Source organism: Lepidothrix coronata, unplaced genomic scaffold (genome assembly GCF_001604755.1).
Source record: "Lepidothrix coronata isolate B3197 unplaced genomic scaffold, Lepidothrix_coronata-1.0 Scaffold34, whole genome shotgun sequence".
In the NCBI taxonomy this organism is placed as follows: Eukaryota; Metazoa; Chordata; class Aves; order Passeriformes; family Pipridae; genus Lepidothrix; species Lepidothrix coronata.
In genome coordinates this window covers 3,133,062-3,159,444 of record NW_016690214.1, presented here as the reverse complement: position 1 = coordinate 3,159,444, position 26,383 = coordinate 3,133,062, and the positions used below count along the sequence as shown (strand labels likewise).

At 41.7% G+C, this 26,383-nt stretch overlaps 3 protein-coding genes across 10 annotated transcripts in view; 1 reads left to right on the top strand and 2 right to left on the bottom strand.

Moving 5' to 3' along the window:
• PECAM1 (platelet and endothelial cell adhesion molecule 1) overlaps nucleotides 1-6,455 on the bottom strand; it is a 32,177-nt gene extending 25,722 nt beyond the window's left edge. Inside the window, exons 1-7 of one of the 8 annotated variants that reach the window (XM_017811941.1) lie at nucleotides 6,160-6,455; nucleotides 5,986-6,012; nucleotides 4,562-4,855; nucleotides 3,562-3,861; nucleotides 3,177-3,449; nucleotides 2,533-2,793; nucleotides 1,338-1,619 (exon numbers count right to left, since the gene is read on the bottom strand). In XM_017811941.1, the coding sequence (XP_017667430.1) occupies nucleotides 1,338-1,619; nucleotides 2,533-2,793; nucleotides 3,177-3,449; nucleotides 3,562-3,861; nucleotides 4,562-4,855; nucleotides 5,986-6,012; nucleotides 6,160-6,193 (1,471 nt within the window). In that variant the 5' untranslated portion in view covers nucleotides 6,194-6,455. The remainder of the gene's footprint in view (nucleotides 1-1,337; nucleotides 1,620-2,532; nucleotides 2,794-3,176; nucleotides 3,450-3,561; nucleotides 3,862-4,561; nucleotides 4,856-5,985; nucleotides 6,013-6,159) is intronic. The other 7 variants (XM_017811943.1, XM_017811942.1, XM_017811944.1 and 4 more) reach the window with 7 other exon arrangements.
• A 7,063-nt stretch (nucleotides 6,456-13,518) lies between these two features.
• MILR1 (mast cell immunoglobulin like receptor 1) lies at nucleotides 13,519-18,237 on the top strand. The gene is made up of 8 exons (XM_017811950.1): nucleotides 13,519-13,962; nucleotides 14,055-14,099; nucleotides 14,930-15,217; nucleotides 15,455-15,739; nucleotides 16,225-16,338; nucleotides 16,770-16,859; nucleotides 17,663-17,725; nucleotides 18,052-18,237. Exons 1-8 carry the CDS (start codon nucleotides 13,929-13,931, stop codon nucleotides 18,102-18,104), a joined length of 972 nt encoding a protein of 323 aa, XP_017667439.1. The 5' UTR covers nucleotides 13,519-13,928; the 3' UTR covers nucleotides 18,105-18,237.
• A 1,472-nt stretch (nucleotides 18,238-19,709) lies between these two features.
• On the bottom strand, nucleotides 19,710-25,362 carry POLG2 (DNA polymerase gamma 2, accessory subunit). Its single transcript, XM_017811816.1, has 9 exons — nucleotides 25,272-25,362; nucleotides 24,815-25,162; nucleotides 24,334-24,460; nucleotides 24,079-24,184; nucleotides 23,529-23,702; nucleotides 22,364-22,504; nucleotides 21,442-21,522; nucleotides 20,800-20,900; nucleotides 19,710-19,913 (listed from the first exon to the last, which is right to left on the bottom strand). Exons 1-9 carry the CDS (start codon nucleotides 25,360-25,362, stop codon nucleotides 19,748-19,750), a joined length of 1,335 nt encoding a protein of 444 aa, XP_017667305.1. The 3' UTR covers nucleotides 19,710-19,747.
• Between the last annotated feature and the right edge of the window lie 1,021 nt (nucleotides 25,363-26,383).

Genomic DNA, 26,383 nt, shown 5'->3' with positions numbered 1-26,383 from the left:
CCAATGGTTACAGAATATGGCAAACACAGTGAGGGAAGTTAGTTTGCATTTGCACAAATTGTTAGAATATGCATACACAAAATACAGTTTTTAGGTTTGCTAGTTTAAGAATTAAGTATTTTAGCATATACAGAACTAGTGTAGGAGCAGATGAGCATCAGCCCTTGTAACTACATGGGGGAAAAATGGACACATATTCTCTGTGATTCAAGGCTTGTAGAATGTCAGCAGCTTTGCAAAACGTTTGGCATATGAAGCATCTGCTTTGCTAAAATCCCTGCAGAACATTTCTCTGAAAATATTGTAAATGTGTTTGGGGCAGTGTCATGGATAACACAAGGCAGATGTAAAGAAGGAATCATTAAGGCAACACTGGTACAGAAGCAGAAGGAGAAAACCAGATCTGATATGAAAAGATGCTGATTATGAAAGTTCTTTTTGTATTAGGGAGCAGATTTAGATATAAGACATGGATGGGTTCCTGTGACTGAGCCTATGACAGAGAGGATTGTTCTGGAAAACTTAAGTGCTTCTTCAGACAGAAAGGACAGAATACAGAGAATTCAAAGCCACCACCTCAGCAGTGGTAGACTGTGGAAGATTGGCTCACCAGGCTCTAAAACATGACTATTCAGAACTTCCAAACAGTGCCACAATAAATCCTGAACCACAGCTCTAACAGCTGTGGGATACACTAGTTCCAGCAGAGAAATACCCACTTGTTAATGGATTAAAATTATGTTTTGTGTTTGTATATTTGTACCTTGTTATTTCAAACCATCTTGACTTTAAATCTCCCTGGATAAACCTCTTTAGAGCTTTTATCACTCAGCTTCTCTCTAGAGTTAGTTAATGGTGGAACTGATGAACTTAAGGTGAGTCTGGGTAAGTGCAAGTACTGTATTAAAAGCCCTTTTTGGGAGCTCAGTGAACAGGGAGCACATCCTTCACTGTGCAATAATCCAACTGACTCAGAATAAGCCCAACAATTCTGGATGTATCTGTTCAAATCATATACAACTCAATGCCAAAACTCAGAGGGAAACCAGCCTATTAACCACAAGTTTATCTTTTTAACACCAACACAATTTGAGTTCAAGCCAGGACACAAAACTGAAAACTCCTTGGTAGAGAGAAATTACCTCTTCTTTTTGAAAGGTCAAGTATAGACCTGCTCTGGTCCTGAACTACTGTGCTGTGACCAGCAACCATTTTAATTCAAGTGAGCAAAAATCTGTAAACATTTCACATCCATTTTGCTTAGTCCATCATTTGCTGCTAAAGTTTCAAACTTCTAAATATGACACCAGACAAGAAGAAGAATTGAACAGACTTACCTATTACTGTGACGTTCAGGATATCGCTGGTTTTCACACCACTGGAGTGATTATTTCTGGCATCACATCTGTATCCTCTTTGGTCATTTAGTCTAATATTTTCATCCAAAAACGTAGCATATGTGTCATTAATGACTATTTTCTCAACATCATCTCCTTTGTAGAACCTGAAGGTTTTCGGTGGTGTCCCCATCACTGAGTGGCAGATCAACTGCAGAGGCTTCCCCAGCACCACCTCCGGCAAACCGCCGGCAACGGAAAGAGTTGGCTTGGAGACTGGAGCTAAAAGGGGAATAAAAGAAAAAAACTGCTGAAAATTGCACTGCATAAGGCCAAAAGACACGATATTATTTTATAGAAAGTATTTAAATGCACGATATTTATCTAGTTTGGACACGCTAGTTTGGGAAGCTCTTCCTCGTCGATAGAATAGAAATGGGGGGACTTGACCAAATCAATAATGTAGGTAGTAGAACATGTGCCTTTGAATCAAATAGCATGCAGGGGGAATGTGAAGGAAAACAAAGGCTGAGTGACACAGCTGTGGATCATCCAAACTCCAGAACTAATTCTGACCCAAGGACTAAGTGTCACATTGCATGCATGACCTGAGATGGATCGTGCAGCACCTAATTAGGGCCCTCTGTTCCACAGGGAGTCACAACCCAGTTAATCCCCTTCACAGACTGGAGAACCACCTGAGATTGTTCCATGAGAGGGAAGGGAACTAGAATGCTAATAATCAGCTTTTCTGGAGCAGAGCTAACCAGATGACCTCTGGTTCTCCTGATTTCTGCCTGCAGAGTCAGGGAGAGGGATCCAAGGCAGACACTGTCAGAGTTTCAGGTCAAATGGATGAGTGAAAGATTTGCACAACAGTTCTGGCTCCTGCAAATGGTAATGAATAAATTTATCTGGCACCCAGCAGAACCAAGGGAGCAGCAGGAAGCCATGCCAACTCCCTTCTCCCAGGGCCAGCCCTGGAAAAGTCTGACTTGATTAGATCATGACACACCAAATCCTCTACAGCTGAAGATGACAAGCACATCTCACAGAAATTAATATTGCAAGAACTAAGAGACACCCTAGTTCATTGACTAGAGGCCGATTCTGTAAATAGATGTGCTTATTTGTAAGCTTCTGGTTTAGATTCCCCCCCCATCTCATTGGGTTCTAAGCCTCTGTATCAACTCACCATAAACATTTATCCTTACAGGTTTGCTCTCCTTGACTATTCCTTTTACTTCAGCTTTACAGGTATAAGATCCAGTATCATTCACATTAACTCTCATTTTTAAGGTTTGAGAATTTTTCAGTGGGATGTCTCCATTGGCGTTTTTCCGTATGATAGAGAAGTTAGCTGTCTGAAAACCATTAATGCTGCAATTCAAAATTAATTCTTTATTCTTATCCAGCTTAGTCATAGAAGCAACCAGTGTTGGCTTGGGAAATAACTCTGCAAGATAAAAAGAGAACTAATTCATTCCAATTGAGCCTGAAAGAACAGGACTGCTTATCTCAACATATACAGAATGAAGGACATACTGAAAGTTTATAATCTGGGAACGAAAAAACCATGTTATTTTAATATTATTATATTTTCAGGGAAAACAGAAACTCAGCAACCACTTGAAACCACTTTTCATGTATTATTTGAGGACATTATTTTAGTTGGGGAGTATTGGTAGGAAAAAATCAGAAACTAAAATCCAAATAGCCTTTTAACTTAGAGAAAATTTACACTTAGATCTGGAGGTTACACTTGGATCTTGAGTTCTACCAAATTTAAATTTAAATATCAATACGCGGAGTAAAATCTAAGATGAACAGAGGTTTTACCTGACACGACAACATTCAGTTTGGTGGTTTTAGATGCTCCCCCTTGCTCCACCTTACACAGGTATTCACCACTGTCCTCTAGAGTAGCTACTGTGGAGTATCTCAGAAGTTTCTTATCTTGTACACTGTTCAGTATTGATTTGTTTTTCTGGAGGATGATTTCAATGTCACGCATTTCAACTACTACAGTTGAGCATTCAAATTGTATTTGGTCTCCTTCTGTAACATTATTACTTGAGGGCACGGTGGTCAGAGTGGGCTTTATAAATGGTTCTGCAAGAGAATACATATCAACATGCAGATAAACATATGTAACTATAAATACATGGCCCAATTTTAACTGTAGCAAGCAAACAAATGTCAAAAGAAAAGCCAAGCAACTCACCCCTGACTGTAACGAGGGTTTTGTTGCTGTGTGCTGAGTCTTCCCATTCAAGTTTTACATTTCTCCTACCAAAACAATCAAATTGTAAAATATTATCTCCTTCTTCAACAGAAACCTCCAGTACAGAAAAATTTGTGTAAGATTCAGGTACACATGTTTCTCTAGGCGTTGAATTCGTCTTTATCTTTCGGAAACAGAATTGTAAAGGAGGGTCTTCTTCAGGCAGCTCACAACGTAACTTCACAACTTCACCCTCCAAAACATCTCTTTTGTCAGCAGTCAGGGTTGGCTTGGTCATTCCTTACACCAGAAAGCAAGAAAAGAAATAGAACATTGCATAATCCTGAAAGAAACACCATCCCTGATGACTGTGGTAATGATTTATGCTAATTAACAGATGCAAATACTTTGCAAGAACCAAGCTTTTGAAGACCACCTGGTACCTACTTAACGCTGAACAAATTCTTTCCAAATTGCTTTTCCAAGGGGAAAAATGTCACTTGCAGTCAAGAACACAAGGCTAGGAAGAGTATGGATGGAGGTAGCCCTTGTTCTCATCAGAAATGAAAGAATAAGACTGACACAACACTGTCTGCAAAAGCAGCCCAGAGCTGACACTCCTTTGGCAGTGGCTGTCACAGGCTGAGCATCTCCGTACCTTATTTCCAGCATTTCCAGGAATCTACCCACCCTCCATCACGTTTATGGGAACAGGCACAAGCTTTCACAACTAATACTTCCTCTAGTCTAGGGAACAGAGGCTCAGGACAGCGGGGAAGGTGGCACAGAGGGCACAGACTGTTCCTGACTGCCACTGATGTCGCCCTGGGATCACAAGTTCATTTCCGTGCCTGAGCATGAGGGTTTGGTACTAAACTCTGGTGAAGTACTGTGAGCCAATGGATAAAAATCACTTTGCAAGATATCCTACTGAGCACTGACTATTATTACTTCCCCTGGAAGGCTGGGGTTTTTTTGCCATGTTTGAAAGAGCACTCACCTGTTACCCAAACGTGGACGGGGTCACTCGATCTTGTCTTTTTATCTGCTTTCACAGTACACTGATAGTCTCCTGTGTCTGAAGATTTGGCCACAGGTACTTCATACTGTGCATCTCCTGTGTCTGACACAGTCATAAACACGAGCTTGTGGTCCTTAAAAATCGTAAAATTATACTTCAGCTGGAAATCAGCACTTTTGCTGATATCAGCGTGGCAGATAATTGACATGGGAGCTCCATTCCTCACTTTGACAGATGGCTCAACCTTGATTTCAACTGTGTTGAAAGTAAAAACTGGATAGAGAAAAAAAAATCGTATTTATTTTCAGTTAGTCCAACATAATACTGTTATCTCAAGTTGCTATACTTTAATCCCAAGAAGTAATTACAAAATTTACATTTTATTTGATAGGAATATTGTAATTTAAATACAAAGTAATTTATATAATTCATACACAAAAACAATAAACACATTTAGAAACAAAGTTCATAATAGTACTTATATATACATGTATATGTGTTTAGAAATATATTCTGTGTTTATAACCACAGCAATGATAAATAATTTGTAGCTTAAAGGTGGTAACTGTTAGAATCCTGGTATACTTAATATTTTTATTCACACAGATGGAGGAAAAAGTATAGAGAAAGATCTATTAGTTCATTGATTTTCCCTTCCTTTAGAACTTACACTGTTTTAGGTTATGCCCATTTTGGTCAGGATTTGTATTAGAAATTTGCTATCAGAAGGAAAACTTCCCTGCATCTAAAGAAGCCCCTTGCCCTGTACATTTACCAGATATTTATAATGTGTTCTTGCTGGAGAGAGTTTTGGGCATAAAACCAGTGCAAAAATTGCAATTTTTTTTGCATGTGAATAAACCACATGACAACAAGAAGCAAACCTTTGTCCCTGGTGATGGAAAAAAGGAAGCATGAGGAGTGTACGTGCTGGGAGTCACAGGACGAAAAGGTAAAAAGTTCCTTTAGAACAGGAGTTCTGAACTCTGCTCAATTGACCAATTCCTTTGCACGAGCAGGAGGAAATGCCCTTAATTCATATGCTATAATTTTATCCTCCCTCCTTGTTTGTGGGCATGAGAGGCTTTTTTAAATACTAAAACAAAATGCTAATTTTCTCTCCCACCTTTTTTATGCCTCTGGAAAGCAAATTACTCTAGGAAGGATTTCACCGAAACATTTATTAAGATATGAGCAGCACATCTCTCATTTAAACACTGTATCAAGAAACAGCACCAAGCAATACCTTTTCTTTTCATATGGTCGAATTTCATACTGAGATATCGTACAGCAAATCCAAATAAACTCTGTTACAAATGCACACCAGCAACCGAGAAATCAGTTAAATGAGTTATTTTAAATTCGCATGTGAAAAAACACCCACCAAAATTATAATTCCCTACCTTTATCCTGAGTGTAGAGTTCTGAAACTGGGGAAAAAAAAAAGAAATGTTATTTTCAAAGCTTGCAGATTGAGAGACAGCAATGTGAAACTTAAAAAGCCTCCCCTAAACCACCCACCCCCAGACAAACCAAAACCACAGGTACCCACCCAGAGACTTAGTTATCAAACTTACACTGCAAGAAAATCACCAGAAGAGCAAGATACATCTCGTTCCTGAAGAACAGACACTTAACCCCAAAATCAAACAATATTCATTATCAGAGGTGATGCCTCCAGGTACCAAAACCACGTTATGGTCTTTTTTTTCCGTTGGCTCTTTATGGAAACCGATAAAAATTTGCCATGAAAATTTGTAAGTTATCCCAGATCTTCCACAGAAACTGGCTGGATCAAGTAATCGTTCCCATTACTGGAAACTGGAAACGGCAAACAATGAGAATCTATCTGCTGCTCCCAGGCAGATTACTGGTCAGGAAGTGACTGGACTTTTCCTGAGGGCGCCACCAAATGCATTTGCTTTGTTTAATTTCTTAAGGTGTATTAAAAAAACAAGAAGTTCCAATGACATTTATCCTGCAGTTCCTGTCAATATGGGTATTTTTAAGTCACGATTAACCATTTAGGAACACGAATCACCTTTGCTATTTGAACTCAGCAGATTCTTGAGCAAATATTTCCCTTCATCCTCACATAGTGAATAGCTGTACATAATTACCCATTTTTCCCTTTTACATCCATTTCTAGGTGTCCCATCTTTGCTGTGGCTGTGGGGTGGACAATAAATTCGAATTATCTCAGAAACCAGACCTACTGTTGTGTGAGACCAGAATATGGACAGGGAGATCTCTCATATCACCATCAGATATCAGAAACATGGATCTGCACCAGATTTTATTTTATGCAGTTAGGACAGTGCAAAGCCTGCAAAAGCATAAACCTTACACCCCACAAGAAAAAGAACCGGCTGGAGTTTCAATTCTCAGCAAAAATCTGCAGCAGCACGTGCACAATCTGAAATACAGCACACTTCTCTGTTGCTCAGGATATTCCTTTCTCACTATAACAGCTCACTTTTAAGTCAGACTTAAGCCATTCCCATCCTGAATACTGACTCAGCTTGACAAAGTGAGTTGAAATCATACCCTTCAAAAAGTGCTTCTTGAGTTGTGTGTCCCAGAACTCCCCAAGCAGTGATTTAGTAATTCTTGAAAATTCAGTGTTCAGCTCTTAATCTCTTTCTCTCCTTTGTAGACAGAGTCAATGCTTTCCTTTAATTTCAAGCTTGTTAAAACACTGTGTAAAACAACACTAAATACGTTCACAGAAGTCTATAAAACAGACAGACAGTTCTCATGAGCTTCACTTATATGAAATCCTTTTTTTTTTCTCCTGGGGGTCAATGAAAACTGTATTTTTCCCCCCAAAAAATCAATATTTTAAAGCTATAAGTGTACTTCAATGCTTGTATCACACATATAAGAATGGCATTTTGCAAAGGGAAACAGAAGGAAAACACTCATCTGTTTAACAATGCATCGGTCATGAACAAGCACCTCTCTGGCTGTTTTACAGAATGGCACAATAGCCACAGCAATTAATGACTAAAGACTAAGCCGTTAACTACCAACAGTGTTTGTTCTGCTTAGTCCAAGCTGTTGGAAACACACCACCAACAAAGGATTGGGGGTTTGGCCGGTGGCCAACAATGGTCTCCAGGGACAGGTAAAGGAAAAGGGCAGGAGGACACATGGCAGGTGGAGAACAAAGGTAGATCAACTTTTGCTATTGGTAACAAAAAAATAGGAAGGAAGGAGATTTTCCCCTTCCCCCCTTTCCCCAGAAAAGAATTTAGCACAACATAAAAAGCTCAGCAAAACCACACCAGTCTTTCCCACGAGGGACAAAGGTTTCTCCGAGCCCAGCAAGGGAAGGAGAGAGTGAGTGTGAGACAAGTCCAAGCCAGGCTAGTTTCAGACTTGGGTGGAAGGCCAGCTTTGAGGATGAACTAGCTCAGGAGTAAGGTTTAATGGTGCCAAAACCTGAGGGTGTTGGGAGATGTCATTCCCAAGAGAAGTACATTCCAGAAGATCTTACAGGCTGATTACACTGTCACATTCCTGCCCAGCCTCGACATTGTCGTGGAGAGGAAAATCCCGCTGGTGTTGACCAAAATCCAAGAAGTAAATTCAGCTGCAGGAATTCAAGCCAAAAGAACATGAAACTTGGGGAAAAAACAATGCAAACACAAAAGAACGGCTTGAGACCATCTTCCCTGGTTAAACTGGAAATCACATTGACCTAAAGAATTTAAACTTCAAAGCACCTGTGCCAGTAATACAGCTGCAGGTTTTCCTGACAGCCAGCTTATTGTAATCTCTCCAGATATGTATTTCTGAGTTACATAAGATCAAATTTATTCTAATATACATCATATAAAGAACTCTATTCAATCTCTATTTATGGGAAAAGTAGGATTGACCTCCAAAATGCAACACACCTCCTGAAGCAGACAGAATAAATCATTATAATCTGACCGAATGCCCTTTGAAACCCATGGGAATCACCACATTTCATCTACTGCCAATGAATTGGGCCCTTAAACATTAAAAACCTCCTCTGGGAATTCTCTGTTTCTGCTGGCTGGATCCCCTGCTGCTTGCTTACATCTGACATTTCCTAAGAGCCCTCAGCTCTGGCATCTGAACAGAGCTCCGCTGAAACAGAGGCAAAGCCTATTTTGCTAACTAAGGGAAAAATGCTGAATAAGATTTTCAAATTTTTCCCTCTGCAAATAGAGTGTTTTCAGGCAATCCCTTATGACAGGAAAGGGAGCTCGGAGTTCCCAGCCCATTCCAGCTGTTTGTTTCCATGTGCTCTCCGGGCTGGCGTGACAGCAAAGAGCAGCCGCGGTGCTGGTGCTCAGCACTGACATCTCACTTCCTCACACAGCACACACCGAGTCCAGCCAATTCTGGGGCCTCTCAACTCTGCCTCCTGCTCTCAAATGCCTGTTCCTGAGGGCAGTTTCACTTTCTTCAGAAAAGAATTTCTATCTCACCGATAAAAACTTTTCTGGGGTCAGAAATCTCATCCTTTATACATGATTTCTTGTGTAAGTTCACTGATTTCAAAAATAGTTAATTGCTACAGAGGTGTATCTACAAATGTTTGGGGTTTTTTCTAAATTTTATTTTAAAATTTAGAAAAATTCAGAGGTCTGGGTCCATCTATACTGAAGTCAACACAAGTTTTCCAGTAACTAAAAAGCAGCTCTGATTTCTAATCCTCCAATTCCTGACACAGATAATCATTAAATTATTTTGATTTCTTGCAGCTGTTTTGCTCAATTTTGAGCTGTTTGAGCTGTTTTGCTCAATTCTAAATTCCTGTTTCAGTATACTCATAGATAATAGAACTATGACAAACATTGCTGTTTACACAAGTCTGGACAAACCCCTGGTGAACTGTGAATGAAACAAGTTCTTTCTACATATATTTTCAGGGCACGCTGTTCTGTCTTGAATGTGGGACACTTGCATCATTAGTCTTTTTTTTTTAAAGTGTCTCTTTATACCTCCCCAGAGAAGAATTAAAAATTAATTTTCCTCCATGGATTTGAATATTTACAGAGTACATGAAAGAAATTAACCCTGCCTTTTTTTTCCAGGAGTCTGGAAGTTCTACAATTTACAGAAACTCTGGATTGCCAGTTTGTGCATCTGGGAATAAATTGCATTTCACAATGGTACCATCTGCTGGGAGATGAGCATGGCAGTGAAGTGCAATTAAACATGTGATTACTGGTATCCAACACCTCCTCCAAATGGCAACATAAACCTGGAAAAGCAACCGAAGGAACCAGGGAGTTGATAATGACAGAATGTCACTGAGGCTTTCACACTGGAATTTTTCTTCTTAATACAACAGGAGCTAATTATTGCTATTTGGTTTTATGCTTCCTTACTGATACGGTGCAACATTGAGAAGAACACTAGAAATCTAACCTTGACTTGTATTTCATGTAACACAAACATCCACGTACCTCATCAGTTGGATAAAAGGAGAGAAATTCCTTCTTTCAGAGATGTGAAATCAATTTATGATTCCATTATTTTTGTGGCCTGTGATACCACCTTGACCTTTCCTTGTGGCAGCAGCTTGTGAGTGACTCAGCTCCTCGAGGGCATTTTTAACCGCTGTCCACTCCTGCATTAACAAATTCCTCCGTTTAGAAACACACAACACAGCCTGGGTCACTGTCACACACTGCCCTTCCCTGGCACTACACCAGGATTTGCACTTGTTTTGTTGAACGTCCAGCATTTCTGGATGCAGCTGAAAACCAGCTTCGAGCTCTGCAGGAATATCCCTCACAGAGGATGGACAGTGACAGAGAAGAGATCAGAAACTTCTGGCTGGAGAGGGAATTAACCTGGAAATATTTCTCCTTGGTGATTCTCCAAGAATTATTCCACATAGGTTTCATAAGTATAATTCAGTTGGTAGTGACTCAACAAGCTGGTCCAAGTTGACAGAAAATCTTTCAGCAGAGTTAACACAAACCAAGAGGCAGAATGATCTGCTCCTTACCTGCAGCAGCTGCCCACACACGGCCAGTGCTGCCACTCATGTAACTGCTGGTTAAACTGCACAGAGGGGCAGATGGTCCTCAGAGACACCTCAGAGTACACCAACAGAGGTTTGAAAAGGGATGAAAACCAGATAAGAGTCCTGGCAGATTTAATTTTTTTTTAGCATTTTTCTTTTCATTCAGTATGTTTTCTAAGGAAAAAAAAAAAGTTAACTTTTATCAGAGGTTAGGCAGCAGAAAAAAGTTAAAATTACAACTATGAGTTTGTAAAGAAGGCTGATTAAGCTGACTAAGAGAGTACTCCATATTTTTCAACCACAGCACTCTTATAGCAATTCCTGAACACGTTTCTCTGGAACACTCTTCATACAGTGATGTCTGAATTTATCCCATGAGAAATGTATTAGTAACCCCAGTTTTCCATGTCTCATCCAAATTCTTTCTTTCTTTTTCCAGTTTTGGGAGAGGATTCAGAGGACAGACATACCACATTTCATCTCTGGGAGATGTAGCAGCTGCTAGGTTATCAAACTGGGTGCCCAAAAGTTCCTTTCACCTGCTGACATGTCCTTTGCAACCTGCAGTTCATTGAAAACCAGTCACTACAACAAAATTCTCATTCAGAACCTGAGCATCACTGCAAGAAATTTAAAGCTACCTTAAATATCCATATAGAAGAGATAATTTCCTCTTCTACTCTTAATTGTCCTCCAGAAAAAACAACCCTCTCACAAACATCAAGTAGTTAAAATAAACAGCAGATTGGCTCCCACAGCTATTTTTACAGGAGTGTAAAAATACGGTATTCAGTGAGGATCAAGCTATTTCACTAAAACCTTTCTGCAGACAAAACAGAGCCTTAATTTAATTCATCACCAGACATAGCTGTCAGTACATGGTGATTTCTAGCAAACCTTCTGCAGATATCTACTGTAGCAGATGCTCCTCCAGAACCTCTCAGGATGAGAAACTGGGGCTGGGAATAACTTTCATAATTCTGCTGAAAAATGCAAATTTCCCTGGAAGCCTGTGATAGAACAGACACAGTGTGAAGCTTTCACAGCCTTACTACAGAACACTATCACACTATTTACATTCTCAAGTCTTCACTGACCTTGTGAATGAAAGCTCAGTTTGGGTTTTATTCTCTTCCACCTGCTCGCTTGAGGCAGAATATTGTCACAGCATCAAGTGATACATATTTCCCTTTCTGACTTTTTAACTTACTTGTTTTGGCTGGATGGCTTCTGTTCTGTAATGTCATGTTCATTACTCTTTGCTAAATTTATTCAGTTCTTCTTACATGTACAGCCACATTAATTGCAGGCAGAAAATTTGTACATCTAATAAAAAGGGAACTCTGAGCTTACACAATATCTTACTGTTGGCATAAAACTCTCTGTGTTCATGCTGAACAAAGCAACATCACCTTAGTCCAAAGTCAACAGTCAGCCCTGCCAGAAAAACAATCAGCATGGAAGTAAACTCAATTCCAAACAGAAACCAGGCCTTTGGACTCGTCCTCTTTGGACACCCAGGCTGTGCATCCTGAGGGAACCTGCACAAACACCACTGAAGCTGCTGTAGATGAGAGATCCTGGTGACTACCAGACTTTTATTTTTTGAAAGGCACGGCCAAATTCACAGCTCATTTGCTCTGTAACCATTCCCCATTGCCCATACACAACATGAAGCAGCTTCTTAGAAAGAGAAAAGCATTGGGTGGTGGGTGAGCACCTCCAGGGCCTCTGAGGGGACACCCCCATCTCTGAGGGGACACCATCCCGGGCCGCCAGTGTCTCAGGGACTGTGTGTGTGGGTTTCTGACAAGAACAGGCTCCCACAACAGGAAAATGCACAAACACCCCAACAGTTCTTCCCCCAACAGCTGCATTTTCACACATGCTTCCTGACAGCTGTGAAAAGATGTTCCGCCCTTGTGGTTTGCTGTCAGCGTTTCCAAACCAGAAACATTTGTGAGGGGAGGGTGGAGATTGTCTTAGAAGAAAATAAAAAAACCAAAACAAATCCCCTCCACCCCTAAAATTAAAAAGAAAAGAAAAACAAGGAGGAAGGAAGTGCACACACATTCTGTGAGGAAGTTTTGCAATGCTGCAACAGCCGAGGATTTGAGAGGGATCCTGTATTACACCTCCAGACTGCCTTGCTGCCTTCAGAGACTGGAAACTAAGAAATAGGAAATAAGATGAGGATCACAACAACTCTTTTAAGGCATGTTCTGTGTGAGCAATCACCTCCTCATATACACCAGGGCCTGGAGCCCCTCAGAAGCCACTGCCCGTGTATGGCTGACGATTACACTTACTTTGTCCAGAGGATGACAAGGAAAGAACATCTACTTGCCAAGACTAATTTGTATTACGGATTAGCTCATCAAATTAGTCATCAAGTTTGTTTATGCAGTGCTGTTGAACTCAAGTTCTTTATGAGATCCGTAGCATCTAATACAAGGTCTCACTTCCTCACGGGTTCACATTTGAAGTTTGACCAAAATATTTTCCAAACATGCTGGCTAGCTATAAATATTTATTAGCATCCTAAAACTTCTCTAAATTTGATACTCTCTTTTTTCTGGACTGCTGTTTTTAATTATATTGCTGCTAAAAAACACTCAGTACCACATACTTCCTTAGTCTCAGCCATATGATCACTTGCACTATCTGTGGCAAACATGTGACCTTTTGATACGGATCAGTGATTGATCTCATTCCCTTTTAAGAACAGTACCAGAAAAACTACCCAAAGGAGGCTGTAGCCAGATGGGGGTTGGTCTCTTCTCCCTAGTAACAAGTGATAGGACAAGAGGAAACAGCCTCAAGTTGTGCCAGCGGAGGTTTATACTGGATATTAGGAAAAATTTCTTCACGGGAAAAGCTGTTAAGCCCAGGCTGTCCCATGAAGTGGTGGGATCACCAACCCTGGAGGGGTGTGATGTGGCACTTGGGGACATGGTTTAGTGGTGGACCTGGCAATAGTCAGACTCAATGATCTGAGAGTTCTCTTCCAACCTCAGTGATTCTATGATTCCATACATGGCAGCATGGTTCTACCACCCAACTCACATGGAAAACTGCTGATTTTGTCCTAGAACAACTCTAGGCAACATTTACCTGCATCCCAAACTGCTGCTCCTCACTCTGTCACTACCCTGCCTGCCACAGGCTAAATGTGCATGGAACATGACAAAAAACTCTTCACAGAAACATCAGTAGAGATCAGCACTGTTTCCATATATAGAACTTCCTCAAGCCCTGGAGCCACTCCTCGATCTCTTTTGAAAGAAAGATCTGTCATGTAACTCCACCAGCTCTCTTGCCCAGTACAAGAAAATGTTTTTTCTCACAATTCTGCTGTTTTCCTACCGTAAGCCAAGGACATGCTTCTTTCCTACTCCAAATCTTTCTAAACCAGAACCACTGTTTCTCACCTGAAAGCTTTTCTTTTTCTTCTCTTAGCTCAAATGTCTCAGCAGATACAGAAAACTACTGCAAGTGGTAAAGGTAAGTTCACTTTTGTTGATTTTGAGATATGTGCTGCAATTGACTGTTAACTAAAAAGCAGGGAAGTGATTTAAAAATGTCTGAAAAGTTCATGTATAATTAAATCTTTTGCCTGTCTGTGCAGTGAGGCAGTTTACAAGTTTCTATATGAAGTTAACAGTCTCTTTGCTGACCTGTCTGTACAGTCAAAATTGCTTTAAGTTGTTAAAATATTTTTTCCCACTAGAAATGTTGTTATTTTAGTTATGAGTAGTTTAGTACCATTTTCTATGAAAAGACAAGTTTTTACTGCAGATTTATTTGTATAATATCATAAAAGGAAACAAATTTGATAGACCATCAAGGTCGCTGCTACTATTCAAAAGTTCAATCTGCTTACACAAGGTTAATTCTGCCTTTTTACACACAGGCACAAATAAAATACTGCTTTTGCTTTCAGGTTCACATGCTACCTTTCATATAGAATATAAGGTTATTCTCTCCTACCACTAACACTCCTAATGTTTGATTTATCTTTTGTACTTCTATTATTTTAATTGCAGCTGTAGTTCAAAAGTATTTTTGTTGGTTCTTCTGGACACATCTGTGGGCTTTGTGTGGCTGTGCCTTCTTTTGCATGAAGACATGCACTTTTTGTCATGTGTGAAGCTGCATACGGGTTTTAAAAAGTATGAACTTGAGTTGCCTGCTATTGGAGGTGGAAAAAATTATACAATGCCCTATTTCAACAGAAATAAATATAGCTTGGTTCTCAACATATTTGGGGAAAAATCTGGGAGTTTTTTGGGTGATAGGTGCAGTCAACTCACTCAGAAGTTTCTCCTTTCCAGGGATCCTGTCCAACCCCAAGCTCGTACTGGTTAAGACGAGTTTGAACGTGGTGATGAACCAGAACGTGACCCTCTGCTGCTGCTCTGCCTCTGGACCTCCACCTGTCAGATACACCTTGTTCAAACACAACCAGCAGGTATCCTCTTTGAACAGGTCAGACTCGACCCCTGCATTGTTTACCTTGACTATCAGCTCTGCCAGCGACCTGGGTCCCTACAAATGCAAAGCTGAGCACAACACCTCCAGTGATGGAAAATACAGCAACAGCCTCAACTTCACCCTTATAGGTATGTCTGGCTGGGCACCTTCCCAGCACTCTTTATTTTAGGGGCACAGTCTTGCTTGAGGAGCTGACCTTTACTGCAGATGGCTGTTATTCCCTCAGGAGTCAGCAGTGCTGCCCTGCCCTGGCTCACCAAACCCTCCATCCTCGATGCTCACCTCATTTTGCTGCTTAACTCTGAGTCTTGCTTGGAGCTTGTCCTGTACTCAGTGATTGAGCCTTTTCAGTTTTCTTTTGTCAGAGCCAATTTCCAAACCAGTGCTGAGCTCACCCACCTCTCACACAACGAAAGGCCAGAACGTGACCCTGTCTTGTTTCTCCGAGAATGGATCTCTTCCCATCACTTACATATTCTTCAAGGGAAAACAAAGTATCTCTCCCCCAATGATGATGCATGAGAGGGAAGCAGCTGTGATTTTTCTCTTTGTCAATTCCTCTACTGACTCTGGAACCTATAAATGCAAAGCTAATAATAGTTTTCCCAGCAGTATGAAATACAGCAACAGTTTCAACTTCACATTAGCAGGTAAGCATAAAAGAGTTACCACTGACAAGCAGGGACCATATAAAGTTCAGAATGCTGTCATGATCCAAGTTTTTTAGCTAGATATTTTGTTCCTGCAATATCATGTTCAAAATATAATTTTTTACGACAAAAAAATAATTTTAGTTTTTCAAATGCATGCAAACCCACAGAATTCCACGCAGCCTAGATAGGAGAAGTTGAAGTGCCCATGAAGAATGACTGTAAAAGACTCACTTTTACAAGAGACCCCTGGTCCACCTTGGGGAGGGTCTGGTTTTATTTGTCTCTCTGGTCCTAGGAAAGAGCCTCCTGGCACCAGCAAGCTGGGGCACAGTGCCCTTGGGACTCTCCTGAGCACTTACATTAACCACAGTTAATCCAAAAGCTGAAAGAAATTCCAAAGACCTTGATTTTAACGCACAGAAAATACTTAAAATACAAAACATTTCATTGCATAAACACTTTCTTTTTCTTCTTTTTGGCAGAAGAGAGAAGCCATTCTCAGGCCCTGATAATTTCTCTTGGGCTGATCCTGCTACTACTCATAATAGGATTTGCTCTGGCAATTCCATTTTTCATAATTCCTTCATATAAAGCAAGTGAGTTATCTAAATGTCTCTTTCATTTTCATTTATGTTGTCAATACACTTTAGTGTGTAAACGTCACCTTACCAGCAGAGTAGCTCTTGGTGATTTAGGATGTTGTCAAGTCTCCTCTCAACCAGCACTGGCAACTTAACATTGACAAGGCAAGAGTTCTACCCTGTTTTGGATGGCAGGTCTGGGATGGGAGTAACAAAGCAACATCTAATGTAAGACACAGAAACACTGGAAGGAATTAGATCTCATTGGAAAGGGAAATCTGTTAAAATCTATTAAAATGCCCTTGGTTAAAGAGCAATATTTATCATGAAAATAAGATTATCTGAGCTCTCCAAATATTCAAAAAACATCATGAAACTGTTTACTTCCCTCTTAAGAAAAACTGATACAGGTATACACACATGTGTTTTTCTTTTACAATTTGCAGAAAAATATAAGTCTACCAGGCCCTCAACTGGCTTTACATCAACAGTGAATGTGGAGGAGACTGAAAATGATGTCATATATGCAGAGATTGGTAAGTTCATGTCACCCCCCTGCAGTCAGGATGGTATGGGCACAGTTCTTCAGGCACTGCAGGAGCCTCATATATGGATTCCCTCAGAATCCATATTTGGCATCACCTGTCAGCCATGCAGCCAAAACTGCAGCTGCTTAAATGAAACGAGGTTCCATGTATTTACTAAGAGCCAACAAAGGGCTATATGGAGTTGTAGCAAAATAAACTTACGTAGCTCCTGCATTCTGTTCAAAATTGTTCAGTGCTTCTGCTCTTTATTCCATGTTTCTGAAGTTTGACAAGACTCAGTTCAAACTTAAATTATGAAGTGCCAACAAAGCAACTGACTTAAGATATTGTGCTGCTTCAGCTGCAGAAAATACACAATAACAAAGATATTCCCCAATAGCCACAATGCTCTGAACTTGGGAGTTTTCTATATTTGCTCTGTATGTGAATGGCTCTTTTGAAGGGGCAAAATAAACCCCCAAACCAAACCAATAGCAAGGGCATTATGTTTCCCATTTCTGAATATCAAAATGGAGTAATTCTCTCCAAACTAACCTGCCTTCCTGATCCTGCAGTACACAGGTAAGGTCCTCACTGCCCTGCTGTGCAGCTGCTCGTGCCAGGGATCACTCAGCATCCCACCCACAGCCTGCAAGGACAGGGACAAGAGCTCTGATAAGGCCCGGGAATGCTACACAAAACAGGATTTATATTCACTATAGAATCTCACTGCTTTATTTCAAGATTATAGAAAAAAAAAAAGTCTGATCTAGTTGCTTGTAATTAACTGCTGTTCACCATCTTTAATCCAGAGCCTGTTAAGCCAGAAGAAGAATACATCAACTTTTCTGTTATTAGAAGAGAAGATGAAAAAGGTGAAAACCTCAAGCTATAATATTGGAATATTTGATGCTCACAACCATGTTTTGAGGGGACTTTGCTGGGTGGAGGCAGGGCTTAGATAGTTGTAGTTGCTTATGAAATTGCTTAGTTACCATGGAGAAATTAAAGTAACTTTAAGACCTTTTGAGAGGGGAAAAAAGAAAAAGAAGACAACTATCCTATGACCCAAAAACTCAACAGCCTCACTATGAAACTATGCAGATGTTATTAGTAACCACACTGCTGATGTAATGTTAATTCTTCTACTGGGTATCTGTATGAAAAAAGCAGTTATGAATTGTGCTATTCTGGCTTTTAGCAGGAAAGAGGGAATGTACTACAGTCTATTCAAGGGTCCTCATCAGAAACTGAGTACCAGGTATGATCTCTTTTGTGGATAACTTAATCACATGTTTTTAAAGAATTTTTCAGTCCCCAAATGTGATAAGTACCAGCAAGTTTCACAGAAAGAGATGATATTCAGATACCAGTTTCCTGGCCTAGGCAGTTTGTAGACAGATAAAAGCAAAATCTCCCTCAACTTAAGAGAAAAAGCAGAACAGATAACCACTGGAAATACTGAACAGCAATTCCATTAAGATAAACAGCAGCTTATTGCCCAAACAGCACCATAAAAGCCACACCAAAGCAATGCAATCACTGCCAGGTATGACATCCTGCTGGGCACAATATATAGTCTGGCATTACTGGTATTTGATGAATAAACAGAAAGGAATAAATTAGTTAAAGCTTTCACCCAGCCCCAAGTTCCTGTACAGTTAACAATTCTCCTAAAGTAGAAACTGGATTGTGTGCAGACATAAGATAATCAAAAGGCTTTAGTTCAGTATAAATTAAAAAAACCATACAAACCCAAGTGTGTCCTCTTAGGCACACACTGGAGGATGTGTGTTGGGCCTCAGTACCTGTAAGGATGGGAATTTCTCAGTTCTACATTATTTCAGCTCTCAGGGTAGGGATAGGATGTCAAAATTAACTTTTGGAACAGCTAATTCCAAAACAAATTCTGCATCCTGCTACAGGCCGTTCTTAGATAATCCTGGGTTGTTCTAATATCATTCCACAGCTAATTTAGAATTCCACAGGTTTAACAAGTCACACTATGCTGACCTTATCTAACTATGCTGACTATATCTAACATAATTACACTATGTAGCAATCATTGTTACAAATAACTCATTTTTAGTTAAGAAGAAAATTTTAAGGCAAGTTCTGTGTTTCATGACACTGATGACTAACAGAGGCCATGTGCCTTGTTGCACACACTTTAAGCACTTTACACAGTGACTCAACAAGCTCTGAACATGTTGTAAATCTCCAGAAGATCAGAAACACTCAATTCTGTATCTCTGCAAACTCTTGTATCTGATTTTAACCACTATGCTCAGCAGGAAAAATGTGATCACACATTAGGCTTTTTCCAGCATTTCATATACGCAAGACTTTTTCTTTCCACAAAAAATACTTGTAAAAACCTTTGCAATTTATTTAAATCTACTCCTCTGTTACTCTTGATAACTTACTTCTGATTTTTATGTTTATCAAGTGCAAGATGAAATAGCTTGAATGTTGAAGAACTGGGGCCAATGTGATTAAAACACATTCCTACAAACAGATAGTACAAAAATACTGATTTATTAAAACGTTTAAGATCTGGAAGTCTTTTATATAAAATCCCATTTTCCAGCAGAGATCATAATTGTGTTACCAATACAGATGAAAGCTGAATTTTTAGCTTAGGATGGAGTACTTTTACCTGACAGTAGAGACATGAATGAGGATATGGTTATCCCTGCTAACCAAGGACAAGTTGCATCTCTTGCCTTTTTCCAAGGAAACCTGGAAGACCTGGATGGTCTAGACTTGGCAGCAAACAGATGCACCACCAAACTTTAGCAGAGCTATTTGCAGAGAAACCACCGAGACCATGACAACGCTGAAACCCGTCCAGGCAGAGAGGTTTAAGAAAATCCCTTTATTCAGTGAATTCCAGCTTACACGTTTTTGGCTGACGTCACATATTTAGTTAGAAAGTCCTTCAGCCTAGAAATGTGCATCATTTCCTTCATGGTGGTGTCTCTGCTCCTCAGCTGGACCACCCCGTTCTCCAGAGTGGCATCAGTTATCAAGATCATGAAGAGAATGCTCATCTCATCGTACCTGAAAAGAAAAGAGTCCCCCTGTTACTGCTTTTGGTGTGTGGAAAAAATCAGATAAATTATGTGCCAATGACCACAAGCTGTAAATATTTATTTTTGCTGTACTGCACTAAGTCCAGCATGACGACACCAGTTTTCTTGTTGCCATTCCTTGCTTTCCTGATTACATTTCTTTAAATTATTTAGCTACCTTAGTACATAAAAGAATGTTATTTAGTGACCTATTACAGGAATATTTTTGCAGAAGTAGAATTTATCTGACTTACTTTGAATACTACTGCACATGAACAAATAGTTGTATTTATTTTCTCTAAGAAACATTCACCAGTATGCTCAAGATCCACTGACATGAGCAGCCATATGCCCCAAATTCACTCCTGATAAACAACTCATACATGAAGCCCCCAAATGGAATAGCTGGTTTTATATCCACAAATAATTCCATCACATGCACTGACAGTAATGGTTCCAGATTTGGAAGAACTTTTAAAACTAGACACAGTGTGCTACTTGAAACAGTACTTAAGAATGAAACACAGAACCAGAGCAGATGCAAAAATGGGGGGTGAAGGTGGGAAACAGTTCTGAGAGCTTCTGACTCATGTGAAGAAATTTATTTTCAATAGGAGAGTCTCTAAAAGGCATTTCACACTTCCAGGGAAATAACAATAACACATGAAAGGCTTATACTTAATTTAAAAAATGAACAATATGCTTTTCATAATAAAACTACTCAAATCCAAGTCTGTAGTTTGGGATCAACGCCTTCAGTCATGTGGTCACTGCACCCAATGACTTCTTACTGAAATCAGGCATATTTGCACTAGTCCACAGAAAGTCATCTTTCACCTTCATACTTTAATTTACCAAAGATTGTTTCTCCTTACTTTGTATAAAGCTGTTCCAGAGACACTGGCACAGTTTCAAGATAACCTGGCCACACAGAAATTCTGTTTTCTGTCAGTTCATTGAACAGTCCTTGACAAACCTGTGATCATTTAAAAACAAAAGTTAAAAGACAGACTTTGAGGGTCTGAGACTCTACAAAGAAACCATTAGAACTCTAACATGTGTGGTATTAACATTCCTAGCTGGTGTTAATTTGCTGGCTGAAATAATCTCCAAATGGAAAGCAGCCTGGCAATTAAATCTCCATTTCTGTTTAAAAACAGTGTAAGTTTGCTCCTTTCTGTGAGGACTGACAATGACTGACTGACATAAAAACTTTTAAGAAATCCTTCTGAAGATGCAACCCATGTGTTAAGATAATTCTGAAATATTAAGAAGCTGGGAGGGACTGTGTTATTTATTTTCTTTAATGTTGCATGGAACAAGTATCAGGTCTATTAACAGCACCAAAAGCAGCGTGTCCACATATAAAACTGCCTGCAGTGAACTTCTTTGGCTGTGACTCACAAGCTGCACAGCAGGAATCAAAGCAGCAGAAAGATTTTCCCCAACACAAACCCCATCTGAACTGTAACATGGAGATTCAATGTTCAAAATTAAAATACTGTCCTACAACATACCTGTCTCAGCTCTGTTGTTGGACCTTTTCCTACGTCCAAGGCCACTTTAAGAGGTGCTAAACAAGGATGTAGCTTAAGTACCTTGTAAATTTTAAAAAAGCAACAGATTACCAAATTTGTTTAGCACACAATTCTACAGAACTAGGAAATAGTAAGGTTTTTTAACTGAAATTAAGACTCTAAACAGGTAAAAATTTTCTCATAGCACAAATTCCTGAACTAGCAGCAAACTGTATTTTATATAACTAGCACACTCATACTCCAGCTAGACTCACAGGGCAGAAATTACTCCATTTTGGCTGAGCCCCAGGAAAGAAATGAAGATTTGTTAGCAGAGCTCCATCATCTTGAACGGAGCCAGTGATCAGAGACAGCCCAGCAGACAGTTCCCATCCAGTCTACTGCCTGTTCTTAAAGAACAAACAGCTGTTTGGGTGACAAGCCCTGTCTGCCAGCCAGCACTCAAACTGCAGAGAAACAGGGTAAAAGTGGGAATAACCATGGTCCTTGGGAAGATGCCCCACTACCACCTGTGACCCACTTTTTCTGCTCTTCTCAGCCACCTTCAAATGCTGCTGGAAGAGACAAATTCCTCTTTTCCACAAACTGCAGCTACATTCCAACTTCTCTTAACTCCTTCACTGCTTGCACGGCAAGAGCCTGCCTGCCCATCAGAGAAAAAGGTAAAACAGGAAAGGGAACCTCAGAGTGAGAGAAAACAATGCTTATGTGGGTGACAAGGCCTGCTGGGCAGTGCCATGGGGCCAGCCTGGTGCTACCAGTGAGAACGGTCAGTCTGCATCCATTTGGGAAGGGAAGAGGATGGCCAGGTGGAAAAAGGAGACATTTCCATGCTTGAATTTACCATATTGTCTGTGGCTTTTGTACTTAGACTTTTGTTACACTTTCTACAGAAAGTTACCTTTCTCTGTGAATTTTTCTTTGTTGTTAATGGATTCTCAGCCAGCTGTAGGGAATCAAAGAGATAGGCCAAGACTCCTCGGTCCAGGTTTCCATTCATAGACAGAACATGAGGAATAACATTCTTCCTTCCATCTCGGCCCTGAAGAGAAAAAAACACAAAGGGAAACATCAAAGATGGACCCAAAAAGCCTTTTGCTTGCTTTAAATGTATAATGAGGCATTGAGGTCGAGTACCTTTATTATGTTTAAAGCACAATCAGACATGTATTTTAAAAAGTTACCAGAAACCTCAGAAGTGTAACCAGGTAACACTGCAACACTGGGGAAAGCAGAAGGTCAGAGCAGGGTGGAATTAGTTTCTTGCCTGCCACTATGATCATAAATTTAAATCTATGGCAAATACACTTGAAATTGCATTTTCCTTTGGAGGTGTGTAGATTATTTCAAAGTGACCAGGAGGATCTCTCCCCACGTTCCAAGAAATCCCTGCCCCAGTTTTGCAGGTTAGTCTTCCACCTTCTCTACAGAAATAAACTGCAAAACCAGGAAACACTGGACTGTCACGAGAAGGGGAAGGTTGCAATTTACTGGTAAAATACCAAGTTACTCTCATTTTCTCTGTTCAGCCTGACTTCAAACATTGCCATTCACTAGAAGTTTGTCCCCCTCCAATACATTCAGTGGAGAGGTTTCCCTCTGATCCATTCCCCCTTTGAGTGTGGTAACTTCTATAAAGCCTTTTGCAGTGTTTATAACCCATTAACCTACATAATATTCCACATATATGGATGTGAACAAGCTACAGCAAGAAAAAAACATTTACAGGGGTTTTTTTGATGCAAACTGAACATTGTAAAGCACAGTCTGAGTTTCCCTTGACATCTTTTAACAGATACAGGTAAAGACAGCACTGATAACAGCTGTCTTGTCAATACAGTTCATTTCTAATTACAGTTAATTAACTTATTGCAAAAAAAGTCCCAAACCACTATTTTATCATCTTCTGAAAATGGAGGTCTGACTGCAGAGTATCAACTGTACTACTTTTACAGCCAACAAATAATAAGACAGTCACCTGCTAAGCAACAGGACCAGCAAAGAAACCATTTCTCTCACACATTACCCTCTTTATCAGAAAAGATTTTTAATATAGTGAAGCTTACAAGTAATTTTGAACTTTCCCCTGGATACATCTGTAACAGTTCAGTATCACCAAGGTTCTTCAATGTTTCTATTGTTTCTGTCCCCCAAGGAAACTTGTAATGTAACTTAAATCCTCTTCTGCCTTCTTCATCATGAAAGTCACTGCTGCTGAAGTTAGATGGGCCTACTGCAAACTGAAAATAAAAGGTGTAAGAGGTGTAAAACCGTGAATCCTGTATTAACTAAAAAACCAAGTCTGCAGTGCAAGCTGAAATCTGTGATTTTCAGCAAAAGATTTTTAGAAATTACAGCCCAAATCTCTCTGTTGTTTCACGGCATTTTAATCTCACATCACTTACAAACACGAAACATTTGGCTTTCCGTAAGTCACGTGACAAACTTCTTATCGGGTTTGTCACAAACTTCAGTTGCTTTTCAGTTTCCACGAGAAATAAGCCCACTTCAGTGGCTAGAACAGGCCAGTAATGTAAGGCCATAAAACCAACCAGGGTGACTATTCCCCCTCTGAAAGGAGCAGGCCAAGATTCCCCAGGGATATGCTGCTGTTACCTTTCTCCACCACTGGAGCCTCTGGCGTAGCCAGTAATCGAGCCACTGTCCTGAAGTTCTGGGAGAACTAAACCATGCAAGCAAGGACGTGGTCCTCTCTCCTATTCTTTAAACAATAGCAAGGGCAGCAAGTTAACACCTTCGGAAATAACAGGGGAAAAAGCAAGAGACAGCATTCAAAAACAATCCAAAAGTGAAACAGGTGTTAACAGTTGCTTTAAGCATGGAAAGGGATTAATCCCCTTATTATTCTACCTTGTAAGGTTTTCCTTGGGTTGTTCACTTTCTGGAAGAGAATGAAAGCACACTCCAATCTGAGCCAGGCCACAGGGCAGTCTTTTGTTCACCAGCTCTAAGCAGCTGACATACTGCTCCAGAACACCTGTCAAAAGGTAAATCCCTGATTTTAGTGGCCACTGGGAAGTTTTTTTACATTTTCAGTCTACCAACAGCAAACGTAGAACATGACACAAGTGTTGTTTGTATGTGAAGCCTCACTAGCACTGATGCTTTGCAGGGACGGGCTCAACAGCCTGGTTCCTCTGGGCACTTTAGTGCCTTTCCCTTAACTACAGAGTGCACCCACTGCCCACCTGTGCTGCTCAGGTCCTCGAAAAGGACAAACTCAGAGCACGCAGCCAAAAGAGCTGGAAAATTCCCTTAAACGCAGCTGTTTCTCTCCCAACCAGAACCCCGTTCGCAGGACCCAGGCTGTGCGGGGCCGCCCGGGACCTACCGGGCAGAAGGCTCTCCCGCAGCACCCCCGCGGTGCCCAGCACTCGGTCCAGGGCCGGGCTGTGCCCACAGCCCTGCAGGGCGTCCCGCAGCGCCTCCGGCTGCAGCAGCCGCAGCCCCCGCGCGTCCCGCGGGGCTCCGGGCGGGCCGTGGAGCGGGGCATCCACGGCGAACACCTGCTCCCGCGGGGGTATGGCCGAGTCCCACCACTGCGCCGCCAGGTTGGCGCGCAGGGCCGCGCCCAGCGGGCCGAGCCCCGGGTGCTGCCCGCTCAGGTAGGCGCGCCAGGGCAGCGGCCCCGCGCCACCGCGCAGGAAGCGCCGCCGCCAGCACACCTCCAGCAGCTCCGCCCCGCCCGCCGCCTCCGCCCCGCCGCCGCCCGCCGCGTAGGGCCGCGCTGAGCACCCCGGCGGCTCCGCCCGCCCCGGGCCGCGCCGCCGCCCCGGCTCGGGCCGCACCAGCGCGGCGCGGCCGCCCCAGCGCCGGCCCTGGCGGGCGCCCAGCGCCATCTTCCCGCTCCCTCACGGCGGGGGCGTGGCGGTTGCGCATGCGCGAGGGCAGCGCCAGGGCCCGCCCCGCCGGGACCCCCGACCTTAGACCCGACCTTGGACCCGACCCTGGGCCGACCTCGGTGCTGTCCTCAAACTTCATTACCTGCGCCCAGCCGGAATCTTCGCACCTTCTGTAAACGTAATGGTGCTGTCGTATAGCTTTAACAAAAGGAATTGGTATCTTCAAGCTGGACTTCCTCGCGTTTTGTAAACGTAGCTAATGTCGTCGGGTAACTTATAATAGAAGTTGTGTAATATAGAACGTTGTGTTTTGAGCATTCAAAATCAGACAAATAAACATGCATTAGGTAGGCAGAGCATATGTAGCAGGTAGGAGGGTTGGTGTAAATTTTACTGTATAAAAGATGTCCCTTTTTACCCCGTATTTTTGGAAGCCTCCACCTTGCACCCTGCGCAGAATAAACGTCTTCTTTCTAAACCGAACTGTCTGTGTTTAGAGAGCACCTAAAATCGGCAACAAGGCCACAGGTGCCACGGGGTCACATCTCACCTTCCCCTCTTGGACACGGAGGTCCAGAGCTCTCGGGGGGCTAAAGGGGCAGCGGGGTGGGAAAGACCCTGCTGTGATGGGAACACGGGGCAGCTGCCCGGGGACATTCCAGGGGAAAAGCCCATCCCCGGGGCAGCCACAGGCCCGAGGCACAGCAAGGCAGAGCGCGGGACTCCTGCCAAGAGGGCGGGTGAGGCCCCTTCGCTCCTCGGGGCTCTCGAGTTCACGCTGGCAGAGCAGAGGCAGCGCAGTGGAAATTTCCATAGTCGCTGCATCACGAGTTCGTAGCGGCGCCAGGAGGAGGAGCTGAGACGGGAACCATTCTGTGGGCTGGAGTCATGAAAGGCTCGGGCTGGGATAATCCCCGCGCCGGTTCTCCTGCTCAGCCCCCACCCCAGGGCCCAGGACTGAAAAGACGCATTAGTAGGGCACTGGGTCAGCCGGAGGAGCTGCTGCTCCTGGGTGGAGAAGTATTGCAAGGCATTTTATATCTAAGGCAGATTTGCCA

Excerpts from the sequence above, each read along its gene's own strand:
- MILR1 (XM_017811950.1), top strand. The coding sequence starts at position 13,929 with ATGTTTTTTCTCACAATTCTGCTGTTTTCCTACC. Across the intron at positions 15,740-16,224 it reads TTTCAACTTCACATTAGCAG|AAGAGAGAAGCCATTCTCAG; the intron begins GTAAGCATAAAA and ends TCTTTTTGGCAG. Across the intron at positions 17,726-18,051 it reads TAGAAGAGAAGATGAAAAAG|CAGGAAAGAGGGAATGTACT; the intron begins GTGAAAACCTCA and ends TCTGGCTTTTAG.
- POLG2 (XM_017811816.1), bottom strand. The coding sequence starts at position 25,362 with ATGCGCAACCGCCACGCCCCCGCCGTGAGGGAGCGGGAAGATGGCGCT. Across the intron at positions 22,505-23,528 it reads GGGAAAGTTCAAAATTACTT|GGCCGAGATGGAAGGAAGAA; the intron begins GTAAGCTTCACT and ends TTTTCTCTTCAG. Across the intron at positions 20,901-21,441 it reads CAACAACAGAGCTGAGACAG|GTTTGTCAAGGACTGTTCAA; the intron begins GTATGTTGTAGG and ends AAATGATCACAG.